The sequence below is a fragment of the Micropterus dolomieu genome, linkage group LG04, assembly GCF_021292245.1.
Source record: "Micropterus dolomieu isolate WLL.071019.BEF.003 ecotype Adirondacks linkage group LG04, ASM2129224v1, whole genome shotgun sequence".
NCBI classification, from domain to species: domain Eukaryota; kingdom Metazoa; phylum Chordata; class Actinopteri; order Centrarchiformes; family Centrarchidae; genus Micropterus; species Micropterus dolomieu.
In genome coordinates this window covers 22,115,493-22,128,986 of record NC_060153.1, presented here as the reverse complement: position 1 = coordinate 22,128,986, position 13,494 = coordinate 22,115,493, and the positions used below count along the sequence as shown (strand labels likewise).

General features: G+C 39.7%; 2 protein-coding genes across 3 annotated transcripts in view; both read left to right on the top strand.

Annotated features, from left to right (window-relative positions):
* The window catches only part of dnajb1b (DnaJ heat shock protein family (Hsp40) member B1b), a 5,073-nt gene extending 354 nt beyond the window's left edge, over positions 1 to 4,719 (top strand). Inside the window, exons 2-4 of one of the 2 annotated variants that reach the window (XM_046047822.1) lie at positions 1,134 to 1,263; positions 2,647 to 3,239; positions 3,389 to 4,719. In XM_046047822.1, the coding sequence (XP_045903778.1) occupies positions 1,134 to 1,263; positions 2,647 to 3,239; positions 3,389 to 3,622 (957 nt within the window). In that variant the 3' untranslated portion in view covers positions 3,623 to 4,719. Of the gene's footprint in view, positions 1 to 881; positions 1,264 to 2,646; positions 3,240 to 3,388 lie in introns of those variants that run through there. The other variant, XM_046047821.1, reaches the window with a different exon arrangement.
* Positions 4,720 to 5,439: 720 nt separating this feature from the next.
* On the top strand, positions 5,440 to 11,760 carry LOC123969151. The gene is made up of 6 exons (XM_046046275.1): positions 5,440 to 5,533; positions 9,310 to 9,648; positions 10,030 to 10,191; positions 11,202 to 11,297; positions 11,401 to 11,429; positions 11,540 to 11,760. Exons 1-6 carry the CDS (start codon positions 5,494 to 5,496, stop codon positions 11,693 to 11,695), a joined length of 822 nt encoding a protein of 273 aa, XP_045902231.1. The 5' UTR covers positions 5,440 to 5,493; the 3' UTR covers positions 11,696 to 11,760.
* The last annotated feature ends 1,734 nt before the right edge of the window (positions 11,761 to 13,494 follow it).

Genomic DNA, 13,494 nt, shown 5'->3' with positions numbered 1-13,494 from the left:
TATATAAATAAAACTGAATTGAATTGAATTAGATCATCTCATGTAATACAATGATCATTTGAACTATTGTACTGTACTGCAAGCACAAATCTTTTTAACAATCTAAAAACACAAAAACATAGATTTCAAAACTGTAGGCCTATACACACAGTAAGGTAAGATGGCAGCTATCTTTTCTTCTTTGCTTTTTGCCTTCTTGCCATCTTGAAAACAGATTTGGTCAAGCCAGATAAAATTGACATTTATGCTTCATTGAAAGTACATGTTTTACCCAAGTAGGTCTATGAAAATGTGATCAAATTTCTATTTGGAGGACTTTGCCACATGTTATGCCCTGCATCTTACCTGTTGTGCAGCGCACTACCAGCCAGTAAGCAGGGGATTTAGTAGTCTTGAATCTGGGCCACACCCAAGCATAACAAAAGCTCCTTCCAGCAATCTATCCAGTCATTTAGGTTTGGTAGGATTCAGTGAGGAGAATCATGTCTGTTTCTCCTTTTTTCGCCCAAGGCTTACACAACACATATTTTTATGCTACTCTTTATTGTGGTTTCTCCATTATTCATGGCGTTAGCAGTGCTTGCTTGTGATCTGCCATGTCATTAACGTCCATAGTCACATGTTAAATTAGGTATAGAACCTATCCTCTTACTTCATATAGGAACACACTCCTATATGAATAAAGTTGAGCGTATTAAACACTTTTTAAAAGCAGAGAACATGTTCTCGTTGTAGTGTTCATCGCCACACCGAGTTGTGGGCGACTGATAAGGCATGGTATGTTACTGTGAAAGGCGTACGTCCGACAGCACCTGAAGGCAGCGTGCCGTGACGTACGGCTGGGCGTGTCCTCGCTGAGCTGTCAGTTGAGATTGTTCAGGCTTGTTATGGAAAACTCTGGAACTTTCCGCGCGGTTTATAAAGCAAATGTTCGGGCGCAGCGCAGCGAGTTGAGACAGAAGACGGGCTGAGGACGTGTCCCTGACTGAAGTCGTAAATAACTGTTTCTGAACAGCTTTAACGTTTACTAAGGAGGCCGCTGGATGGTAAAAATGGGTAAAGACTACTACGACATTTTGGGAATTAAGAGAGGAGCGTCGGATGACGATATTAAGAAAGCTTACCGTAAGCAGGCTCTGCGCTATCACCCCGATAAAAACAAGTCACCGGGAGCCGAGGAGAAATTTAAAGAAATCGCCGAAGCTTACGACGTTTTGAGCGACCCGAAGAAAAAGGACATCTACGACCGTTATGGCGAAGAAGGTAAGGTTTAACTTGTGTATCATTAATGTTAACGTTACGCGGTGACATTATTGACTCGGTTCTGGGAGTTGAACTAAGTTAGCCAGTTCAATCGTTAGGGTTCATGTGATTCTGTGGTTGTCAATAAGATACGATGGTAACGATATCTAACATGCAAGAGACTGACGATAAACCGACGCTGATGTGCGTGTAATGGCGCTCCCAGCTCCTCTCTGCTCTGTCCTTCAGCCAGAAGGCTTGTTTCTGAGCCAGGAAAGGCGAGGCTCTGCCGACAGTCACAGGGAAACTCACAATACATGTTTCTAGAAGAACTCGACAAGAGACTTAAACTGAACACAGGTGAAACTGAGTTTAGGAGCTGGAGGGACCCATCTGTTTGGGGGGGGGCGTACAGCGTGCTCGCATTTGGATGTTATGCTGTTCATGCTGTTGTCACTGAAGTCATTGTTAATTTTGGTCCATGGAAACCTGACAGGTGGGGCAGTGTTACTGAAATGTAACTGTTACCGATATACTTAGATTTTTCTTTTTTTTTTTTTTACCAGTTTAGTAACTTACACAAGCCCAATATGGCGCCTGATATGTTACCATGGTAAAATCATCATTTGGATCAACATTTCATGGATCTTATGTTGTGTCCTCACTTACTAACTGTTCATTTACAACTTGCACTATGACAACACTATAAAACAATCACTGCAAGACATATTTAAAACCTATACCATCCACATTCTACTTGCCTGACTAAAACATGTTCATTGTTGTACATTTCTTGTATCAAACCAAGGAATGTTTCAGCAAAACACATATCAGTACTAACATAAGTTAAAAGTTGACCCTGTGAGGACAGTTAAGAATATTGAATAGATCTGGCACTGTTCACCTCACCTGCTTTACCAACTCACCCATTTCATGTTTGCAACATACACACTGATTTGGCGTAGTGGTCTTTAGTTCTCCTTAACATTCATCCTGGTAATTTCTTAGCTAAGAACATTTCCAAATAAGAAGTAACTTCAGCAGACAGCTTGACAGCCACCACAACAGTTATCTTTGTAGGAGTTTGTAGGTTTGTGCCACATTTATGGTGGTGTCTGTACACAGTGAAGCTGAAGGTGTCAGGTTTTTGCCGCCACAGATGAAGAGCAAATATTAAGTCTTAATTAATTTCTGTTAAAATGGCTATGTCAAAATTGTTTTGTTGTGTCTGTTTTTTTGTTTTCATATCAGTGTGTGTACATCCACTTGTTCTCATTTTGGGAAGCAAACAGTATGGATGCACTCAATCAGTGGTTGACTCCAGACTAATAATATATATTGGCCTGGGGTATTCACCTGATGTATCAAATGACAATATATTAATGTATTGTGCCTCTCACTCAGGTCTGAAAGGTGGGGGGCCCTCAGGAGGTGGTGGTCCTGGCACCTTTAGCTACAGCTTCCAGGGCGACCCTCATGCCATCTTTGAAGAGTTCTTCGGTGGACGAAACCCCTTCGGACAGTTCTTTGGTGCCCGCAATGGAGGCATGGATGAGGACATGGACACTGACGACCCTTTTGCCCGCTTTGGGATGGGGGGCGGTGGAATGGGCGGGTTCCCTCGCTCCTTCAGTTCTGGAATGGGGGGAATGGGCGGTCACAGTAGCGTTGTGAAGAAGCAGCAGGACCCCCCTGTTGTTCACGACCTTCGGGTGACGTTGGAGGAAGTTCTGTCAGGTTGCACAAAGAAAATGAAGATCTCGCGTAAGAGGCTGAACCCTGACGGGCGAACGCTAAGAACAGAAGATAAAATCCTGGAGGTGCAGATAAAGAAGGGGTGGAAAGAGGGCACGAAAATCACTTTTCCCAAAGAGGGGGATGAGACACCTACAAACATTCCAGCTGATGTGGTCTTCGTATTAAAGGACAAGCCACATCCGGTATTTAGACGCGAGGGATCTGACATCATTTACACAGGGAAGATCTCACTCAGAGATGTAAGTTATGATTACAAATTGTTCTTAAAAAACACATTGTAAAAGTGCTTTAAGACAAACGAAAGAACTGTTATCAGCTGAAGTGGAATAAGTTCCTATGATGTTAATTGATGTTTCTTTTCTTTGTATTTCCCCTTCTGTCCCATCAGGCCTTGTGTGGCTGTACAGTCAATGCACCCACACTGGAAGGCAGAACAGTGACCGTGTCAACAACAGATATCGTGCAGCCAGGGATGAAGCGACGCATTAGTGGCGAGGGGTTGCCTTATCCCAAACGCCCTGATCGTCGAGGTGACCTTATAGTGGAGTACGAGGTCAAATTCCCAGAAAGGCTCAGCCAGAGCGCCCGGGACACCATCGCTCAGGTCCTCCCGCGATCTTAAAGGAGACAAAACGGACCTCCAGGACTTAAGAATTGTTACGCTAAACTGCCAACTTTATTTTATTATATTTTTTTTTTTTTAAGTCAATGATCATATGGACATTCATATGGAATTATAAATCACATCAGACAAAGGACAGACTCGGGACAGATTGCGCTGTTTGTAAACTGTTATGCATGGTGTAAAAACCACCTCGGGAAAATGCTCACCATGACAGACTGCAGCATTTCACAGGCTAGAATGTAAATATGCCCAACATTGTTTGATGTTTGATTTACTGAATAAGATTATATTTTGATGGAAAATAAGTGTATTATAATATATAAAATACATGTGGGATTCTGTGAGAACTGTTTTGTTGGTAATAAAAAAAAAAGGTTTGTGCTGAAGATTTCATTTTGGTATAAAATTGCAACGTGAAGATTTGCATTGACTTGTTTATTTAAGACGGGCCGTGAGATGTGGAGTAAGATTTTGTATTTGTTTGCATGACCAGCATTGCAGGTCATACACTACACAATGACAACGTTGCATCCAAATGAAAAGCTGTTGGGCGACTGATGTCACAACAAAAGGCAGTGCTTATTGTTATTGTTAACCACTGTTATAGAAAGAACAAAGAAATGAAAACAGGTGCTGTAAACATGAATATGTGGCCTTACAGTTCTTCACTACGGAGAGTCCATGAGGCTCTGAAAGCTACGTGTGGGAAGTTTTCTCTTTCCTGCAGAGGGCTAAGGGATGTTACCAATGGCAGGCAGAGGGTTGTAGCGCATGATTTCTGCAGAGACGCACTGACCTTAATTTCAAATGAAGGGATTTTGAAAGTGATCTTGTTTCATCCTAAATCATGCAAAAGTATGTTTCTAGTGTATTTAGAATAATAATGGCACTTTGGCAAAAGTTCATTATGGTAGATCTTTTCTGTTTTGCCTCTCTTCCTCTATGGTTGAATTTCCTTTAGGCTGTTCCACATCACCAAATTCCTTTACATTCACAAATTCTGATGTCCCTGTTGTCTGACCAATGACAGGGTCTACTTGCCTAAATGTCTTTTTCTGTTGCTAACCTCAATAAATACTGTTATACACTTCCAATAGATCTCTCTCCATCATACTGGCTGGAATACTGTGGGTGTTTAATGCTTCCACATCATGCTTTATAAGTTGCATATTGGACTGCGACTGGCTTTAAGGAATTGTTCGTTTTATTTCGGTGTAACTTCATTACTCTCTCAGTAAGTCAGGGACGTTTGCATTTATGTCTGGCCCTGCTTTTGCCTACTTAAATTTATATAATATATAGAAATATATACATTTTATTTATATATAATTTATATTTCTAGGCTTTAACAAAGACTGTTTTTTTTTTTTTTTTACTAACTTGCTGTAGTACATGTAATTCGACTGGTAGTCTTGGCAAACAGCCCTCTGGCTGTCCCCTGAACCCCGTGATACAGTCAGCAGACGGCTTGTTGAGATGCCCTCCAGCTTCAGCTACCATAGATGCACCAAGCGTGCACAATAAATGTAAACATTGAAGAGTTACACTGCATCCCAGTCACAGGCTGGTTTCTCAGAGCAGTGTGAAAGTGAGATAAGGTTCGGATTACTACTGGAGGACTATAATATACTGTTAAAATGTAGCTAAAGAGGCACTGTATAACAGACGCATGCCCACTCACTGATAACAGCAGCTGAAGACAAAACTGCTGCTGCAGTCATTTGCTGCACAATCACATCTTTGTGGCTTTTGTGGATCTTTAAGACGCTCATGTTTTATGGCACTGAATCAGATGACTAAGTTGAAGCAGACCACTGAATTTGTTCTGATACAGCAGGACAAAATTTTGTTTTTAAGCTGGAGAAAGAATGACGATTCTTCAATGCATCATGTTTTGCTGCCTCGCAGGTGAGTTTTGATGTATTTTACCCTAAAAAAACATTCAGTATGATCATTAGTATGTTTTATGTATTATTAACCTTGTTGTCAACCATACAATGGTTTATGAGCTCTTTCTAAATACATCTGAGGAACTGCACTTCAGTACAGTAACTCTGAAGTTGTCTCCAACAAGTCCTTGAACATCTAAAAATAGTTTACTCTTGTGGAATCTGTGGTTAATTGAATTGCTTTTTACATGATTGTTTTATTGACAGAAAAATAACCAGCAAGTAATTCTGCTGAATTAAACAACAGCAACATAAAACTGTATTGGTTCAAACTGCTTTTTTAAAAAGTAGAAGTAGTTGCTGCTGATTTTTTTTTTTCAATTTGTGAAACAAGTGGCGTCTGGTACCCCAGTGTACACTTGCCATATAACCTCAGTGTCCTTGGGGTCTGCATCTCAACTATTTAAAAAAAAAAAAAAGGCAAATCACAACCACTCCCTTTGTTTTCAGTGATCACATACAGTTTAATGAACTCCTCAATGGACATAAATTAGACAACATAAAATAAAATTTTCTTTATCAGTCTAGAATATTAGGGGAAGTCAATGGTTAAAGGCCACTATTCAAACCAAGCTACAAAGCTTAATAGTTTGCACATCCAGCGCCAGCTGGAACAGAAAGAGGCTGTCCACATAAAACCAAGATCAAATTTGGTTTGTTTCTTTTTTCAACATAAGCACAGTTTCTCTGGTTGCATGGTATTGATAAAGTTAAGTAAAGTATAAAAATTACAGCAGCAGTGGTATTGTTAAATGTGCTGAAAATGTACTGATACAGACAAATATAAAATGTGCATTAACATTAAATATGTTATGAAGTTATAAAGTAGGCTTACAATGTTTATTTGTCATTATACAACACAAGGTTGTATAACGAAACTAAACTTTGTAATCCCTTCGTGCTACATGCATAGAACTATTAAAATATGGTAAATAATTTTTTTTTAAAACTATAGGCTATAGACATTTATTTACATACAAAAACTTTATACATACACGTAAACACCCAGAACATTCTGCACAATTTATATAATTACATTGTCACATTACAGGTTGTAATGTGAAATTAAGTTTGTAACTCCCTTCAGCTATGTAGCAGACAACATACATTAATATAAAAGCAATTATAAAAATGGTAAACAGAAATAAATTACATTAAATGGAGCTGTGCTGAGGATGAATTTGAGTTTAAAGTCTGATAGCTTGGGGGAAAAAGATGCTCTGTAGTCAGCTGAAACTTCTATATCTCTTCCCAGAAGGCAGCAGGGTGAACAGGCTGTAGGTTGGTGGGTACTGTCCTTTAGCATCCTTTAAGCTCTGCGTAGGCACCTCACCTCACCGATATCACTGATGCTCGGAAGGTGGATACCAATGATCTTCTGAACAGTTTTAATCACCCGCTGCAGAGCCCTCCAGTCCTGGGCCGTGCACATCCCATGCCAGTTTGTGATGTTTCCAGCCAGGATGCTCCTCTGTAAAAGCAAGAAGGCGTGGGAATTTGGCCTCCTTAAGCGTCCTCAAGAAATACAGTCGTTTCTGAGCTTTCTTCACTAGCATGGAGATGTGAGATGACCATGTTAGGTTCTCTGTGATGCTGATTCCCAGGAACCTGAAACTGTTCACCTGCTCCTCCTCAGCTCCACTGATGTAGACAGGAGTGTGTGTCTTTATCTCCTTTTTCCTGAAATCAGTGATCAGCTCCTTAGTTTTGCTGACACTAAGCAGTAGGTTGTTCTCTGTACACCACTCTGCAAGATTATCAATTTCCTCCCGATATGAAGTCTCATCGTTGTTTGAAATACAGCGGATGAGGGCGGTGTCGTCCGCAAACTTCACAACAGAGTTCTATCCATGTCTGGGGTTGCAGTCGTGGGTGTACAGCGTGAACCAGAGTGGGCTGAGTACACAGCCCTGGGGGCTCTGGTGTTAAGAACTAGAGTGAAAGGGGTGAGTCCACCAATCCGAACTGTCTGGGGTTTGTTTGTGAGAAAGTCCAATATCCAGTTGCAGAGTGTTGTATTTAAACCCAGAGTGTCTATCTATAGTGTGTATCTCTGTGAGCGTTGGTACTTACACCATGTTTTCATTGACCCTAAACAAACCCACATTGCATACAGCTCATGTGCGCCTGCGTCTAGGAGACTGTTCTATTTTTGGTTGCTGGACAGTATTTACCGTGAGTTTTTTAATGGAACACGTTTTAAAGACAATTACATTTGAACCGGCGATACTAACTATTGGGAATTTCACCTGATCCATAATTAAACCAGAAACCGTTTCATCCCTATAGCGGCTATTGGCCTAATCAATATATGTTATGCTAATTTATAACAATGTAAAACACAGAGAAAGGGGAACTCATCATGATGAACCTGAATATGCACCTTCATTCACTTTTACTGAGCTTTAAAGCAAATCAGCTTATTGTTCATCCTTACAATTCTGTTTCAACTCTCCGCCCTGACATAGGATCATGGACACAAACATGACTCCAAATAAATGGTAATGTGATTGTTATTGCTGGACGTATCACTGAGAAACTGTTTGCTAACAAGTTCGCCATCAAAGGATGATGGTATGTAAATGTTCTAAACTTTATCTGTTGCCCCTAAATGTCCAAAAAAAATCAGTTGCAGGTTTAGACTAGAATTATATGTAGGCTATGTATGACTGTATTGTATGTACTGTACAGTCAAGTTGCAGTTTACATCCATGTCTGTCCAGACTCCTATAATAAATGTAACGAATAAGTTAAAGATAAGTGTGTTTTTGGCTAAATGGAAGTTATCACTATATTGATAATATTGTATTATATTTACATTTATATATACTATTATATTGATATGTATGATTACAGTGAATATACACTAATGAACTGATAAATAAAGCTCACAAACTCACAAGATCACGATTAGCTAGGTGCGCTCCAAGACTTGTTTGCAGTCACGTGATTCAGATGATACTTGTAATTCCAGATATGGCAGGAAGTGAAAGGTAGAATGGACGAGATGGAGGAAAGCCCCTAATGTGCTATTTATTTTACTCATTGTGTCGTCCCAGTCAATGTGTGTGAAATTTGCCCAATTAATTTTTTTGAGGTCACAATGACCCTTGAACTTTGAGTCAAAAGTGTAACCTTCAGTGTCTAACTAAAACGTTAAAATATGTTCACAATCTCCCCTACTGTTCCTGAGTTATGGTCTGAATAATGGCCAAAAAAGTCACAGTGAAGCTGACCTTTTTGTTCATCCCTTCATTGTATCCCATTAAACATCTGTGTAAAATTGAGTCATAATTAACGCATCAATTCTTGATTTATGACCAAAGACGTGTTTTGTAAGGTCAGAGTGACCTTTGATCACCCCATTTTAATCAGTTCATCTTTCAGTCCAAGGGGATGTTTGTGCCAGATTAGAACAAATTCCTTCAAGGCAAGAGAGATATCACATTCACGAGGTTAGGACGTACAGACAACATGAAAACATAATGCTTCTGGCCACGGCTGTCGCCAGCATGGAGGTTTAAAAAGGAAACAAATCACTATGGAATATAAAGAAGATATGACTAGTGCTGTGTGCATCCCTTCTCAGAAACTGTTACGTAATTAATTGCCATGCAGAGGTTCTGTAGTATTGAGTTCATTTGTTTTAATGAGCTTCATGCATTTTTGAACTTTGATTTAAAAACTGTAAAAACTGTAATCAGCCGCCGTAACCAACCTTTTTTTATACTGCAGCTGCGTGTGTGGAGGCCTCAGCAGTGCTGGAAGTGAGCGGCCATGTTGGAGGAGAGGTCACCGTACGCTGCTCTGGGAGCTGGACCACGGACAATAGCTCTGAACACCACAACATGTACTTCTGCAAAGAAGTCTGCTCCAGGGAAAACATTCTCATTCAGACTGAGAGGAGGAGGGCTGCCGTCACGCTGCGAGGGAGATATAGCGTGGAGGTCAACAGAGGAGACTTCAACGTGACCATAAAGAGGCTGAAGGGGGCAGACGCAGGGAGATATCACTGTGGAGTGGGGAACACTTTAAATGTGCTGTACCAGAAGATCAATCTCATAGTCCTAGATGGTAGGTTTTTGGTTAAATGCATAAAGGTTCCTGCAGCCCAGGATTGGTAATTTTGCTTGAAACAAAGTAGATCACTGTAACATAATTGTTATGTTGTCTGTGGAGCTGTTAAACCCTGGAAACTTCTTGTCTTGTAAATACTACAGACTCTGTCTGCAGGCTAAAACCAACCACATAAAGATGGTGACTATTAAGAGATTGAAATATTGGCTTTGAACTCTTAAACATACTGAGCCCACAAGAACATTAGTCTGAAATTATGTCTGAAGTGAATCTATGTACTGTATAACTTGTGATTTGAAGGAAGTAATAACGTCATATGACAACACACACACAGACACACTATTCTCGCCACTTATCCTCCGTCCTGTCCTCTCAAAGCTTCCACTGTTCCCCCTGGATCTTCTCCCTCCACCACCAGCCTGCAGACCGAAGCACAAACTCAGCCTCAAGGCAGCTTTCCTTCCAGCTCTGAATCGGCAGCATTAACCCTGCCGGCTACAGAGGAGAAGACAAACCACAAAGCAGCAACCAAACTCTCAGGTATTTTACAGTTTAGCAGCTGGTTTCCTCTCGCAAGCTTCAAAACATGTCAGGACGAATTTTTCTTATCCTTATTAGACAAGTCTTTTTTTTAAAAGGCTATGCTCATGAAAAAGACTGATCGTTTCAATATATCAGTACTGAATGCACAGAGGATTAAACTTGAGTGATGGAATCTAAAAACACTCCATAAGCCTTGTGGTTTAAGAGTTAGTAGCCAACAAGTAAAGAGTTTGTTATAGCTGAATGTGCTGGTTTCTTTGAGTTAGATTTTTTATCAGTTTGTAAAGTTTGTTATAATAGAAATCTTGTGAGTTATCAAGACAAAGAAATACCAACTTACCGTCAGGGGGTGGCTAAATACTATATTTTTCAGGTAGTTTAATGTATGCATTGCACAGTATTAGAATGGATTAAAAGACATGTATTAGTCTAATGTGCTGCTACCAAAAAGTGAGGTAGTGAAGATAAACAGAACATTGCTGAATGTCATTTGTGAAAGAGGCAGAGTTTCCACAGAGTGCAGTTTCAGTGAAAAGTAAATAGACATGTTGGGTTTTGAGTAAAGGGATTTATGATTTTTATTTCCACGACTGGCAGAAATGTGTTGTTGCTGACTTTCTCTTACCCTAAAATGTTTAGATGTGAATGTCTGTGTGCACTGGAGGGAATGATTAACTCAAGAACTATATAAGGCAGGTAGATGGAGGTGATTACAACAGAAAAGTAAATTAAAACATGTGATTGCACATTAACTCCCAGAAAGGAGAAATGCTATTGATTAAAAGTAAATATTACTATTTCTAGGACAAAAATTGAGTCTGAGATGAGATGGATATGATGGCAGATTGTGTTGAATTATCAAATTAGGATCAGAATTAGTATTTTCAGTATGCAGAAAATCAACTGAAATCAAAACTGTTCTGAAAACAGTTTTAAGATCGGCTGTTGTTGTACAGTAAACGGTGTGGTCACCAGCACAAATGAATGCCTGGCTCTGTTGTTTGCAGATACCACAGTGGTCATCATTGTTTCGGTGAGCCTGGCGCTTCTGGTTTGTGCCGTTATACCTCTTATATTCTACGGACACTGCCAGAGTAGCGTGGGTGAGGTGACACGTACACATACAGTGTGATCTTAAACCCAAACAGAGCATTCACATGTGCATGTACACACGTTTGAATAAATCTTGTTGTGTGTTTGTTTCAGAAGATGAGAACAGACCTGAAGGAAGCATGGTGAGTAACCATTTTGTCATTAAAATGTTCATCTGTAATGACTGTTTTAAGCATTAAAGTTTACTGCTCAGATGAAATTAGTCTTTATGATGATTCTTCTCTATTTACAGGCAGATTACTGTGAGGAAAGTGCAGATGTTGCCTCTACTCAGGCTGCAGTGAGGCTTCAGTCTTTTGAACCAGATGCTGGTCAGGGGTCCAGTGCTCAGGATGCCTCCCAGTATGCTGCCATCTACCAGGCACTTGATCCCAAAAGTCTGGACTGAGCAGTTTATTCCCTTTCTGAGCTGACAGCTAATCTCACCATCTCATCTCTTTTCTGCATGAATGAATAAAGGACAAATGTTTGAATATATGTCTGTTTGAGTACCTATTCTTCCTTTGCATGTCTTATTTTGCAAAAGAGAGTTAATTCTCAGCTTCACATTATAGTTTCTTACTATGCTAATCATCAGTGACGTCCTGTAAATCTTCCAGAATAAGACTTAAGTCAGTAAGATTTTATCATCATATTGAATAAGACTCATTTAGACACAACTGGTGCTGCCTGATGAACAGTGTTGGGCAAAATACTTCCATAATGTAATACATTATAGATTACTAGTTACTGTCATTTCGTTATATTACAATATTACTTCCTCTGAATTGTAATGCTTTACACTACTTTTGCGGTCCTTTTGAGTTACTTTGAGTAACTTTCACTGCTGTTTAATGGGCGCATTATTCTGATAGTAAGATGTGCCTGCAGAGGTGGGTCTTAGTGATGTGCAGAGTTATGTCCGCGGATCAGGTGGGTCTTTGTCATAAAAATTAACCTTTTGATTAATAGCGGGGGTGGATGGGTGAAATAGGATGAATTGTCTCCCCATTAAGAAAGAAGCTGTGCGCATTTATGCACGAGATACGGTAGCATAACGTAGCCTAAGTGATTAGCCTATTTGAATCTCCCGACACTCCGACAGGATCGCAGCAGCCTCTCTAATCATGAAAGTAGTTTAGTTTGTTAGAGCTCAAACACATAGCCTATAGAAATCTATTTAGACATGATTCATCAGGGGAGCTACCTTTTAAAGAGGAGCCGAGCTCCCCCGTAGTTTGCACAGGAAATAACGTTACTCTTTTACTCATGGATTTGTTTTTCTGGTGCCGAAAGGTTTCTCTGTGAATTATTAAAAAACACAAACAGCACTTAATTTCAGGTTAAAATGTGTTGTAACAAAGATTGTGACGGGTACAGTAATGCTGATTTTTTTTTTAGTAATGCAGCAAAAAACATTATCATATTACTTTTGTGACACGTTACTCACACTTTTGATGAATTTTAAGGTGTTAATAAGGCCACAAGAATTTGCAGGACGAGGCTAATATGTGGCGCACACGGGTGTGGAAGATTTAAATGCATACATAAAGAGGAGATGCACATAACAATATGTAGGCTATTGCATTTCACTTTATTTCTTTGGTTTGTTTTAATTAAAATCTTCTGTACACACCATTCTGCCGATATAGTCAACAAAAAATATACGGCTGTAATAACAAATATGCTCATGTGGATAAGATAATGGTTTCAGTGACAGAACGAAATAAAGCGCGCTGCACACAAAGCACTACTGGGATTGCTAGGTCCTCTATTGTTGTCAGAGTTTGCTGAGTTTAAAATTAGTAAAGTAGTGTTGCATTAAGACCTGCAGATGGTGCTATACGGTTCACATAGGCGTGTTCACTCTTTCCTCTCACAACCACCTCCTGACAGCTGTGACCATGATTCCTTTAGAAACCTTGCAATATATAGTCTAAAATAAAACAATTACAAGGCTTGTTGTTACCCGTTTTGTCTCTGCATGTCTCTCTCTAGTCATAAAAATCTAAGGAAAGCAATGCAACAGATGGCAGAGCTACATTTATACAGTTGTCTGCAGACATCTGCATGCACACACTTAAGAAACATAAAACAGCACCAATACCTCATATTTTATAATATGGTTTAGTAAGCATTTTTATTTTTGCTTAAAGTTTTTCAATGAAATTAATAAAATTTTCATTGCCTTATTGTCAGTGGGCTCAA

Coding starts and splice junctions, on each gene's coding strand:
- LOC123969151 (XM_046046275.1), top strand. CDS start 5,494: ATGACGATTCTTCAATGCATCATGTTTTGCTGCCTCGCAG. Junction 9,649..10,029: donor CAATCTCATAGTCCTAGATG/GTAGGTTTTTGG, acceptor GTCCTCTCAAAG/CTTCCACTGTTCCCCCTGGA. Junction 11,298..11,400: donor ACACTGCCAGAGTAGCGTGG/GTGAGGTGACAC, acceptor TGTTTGTTTCAG/AAGATGAGAACAGACCTGAA.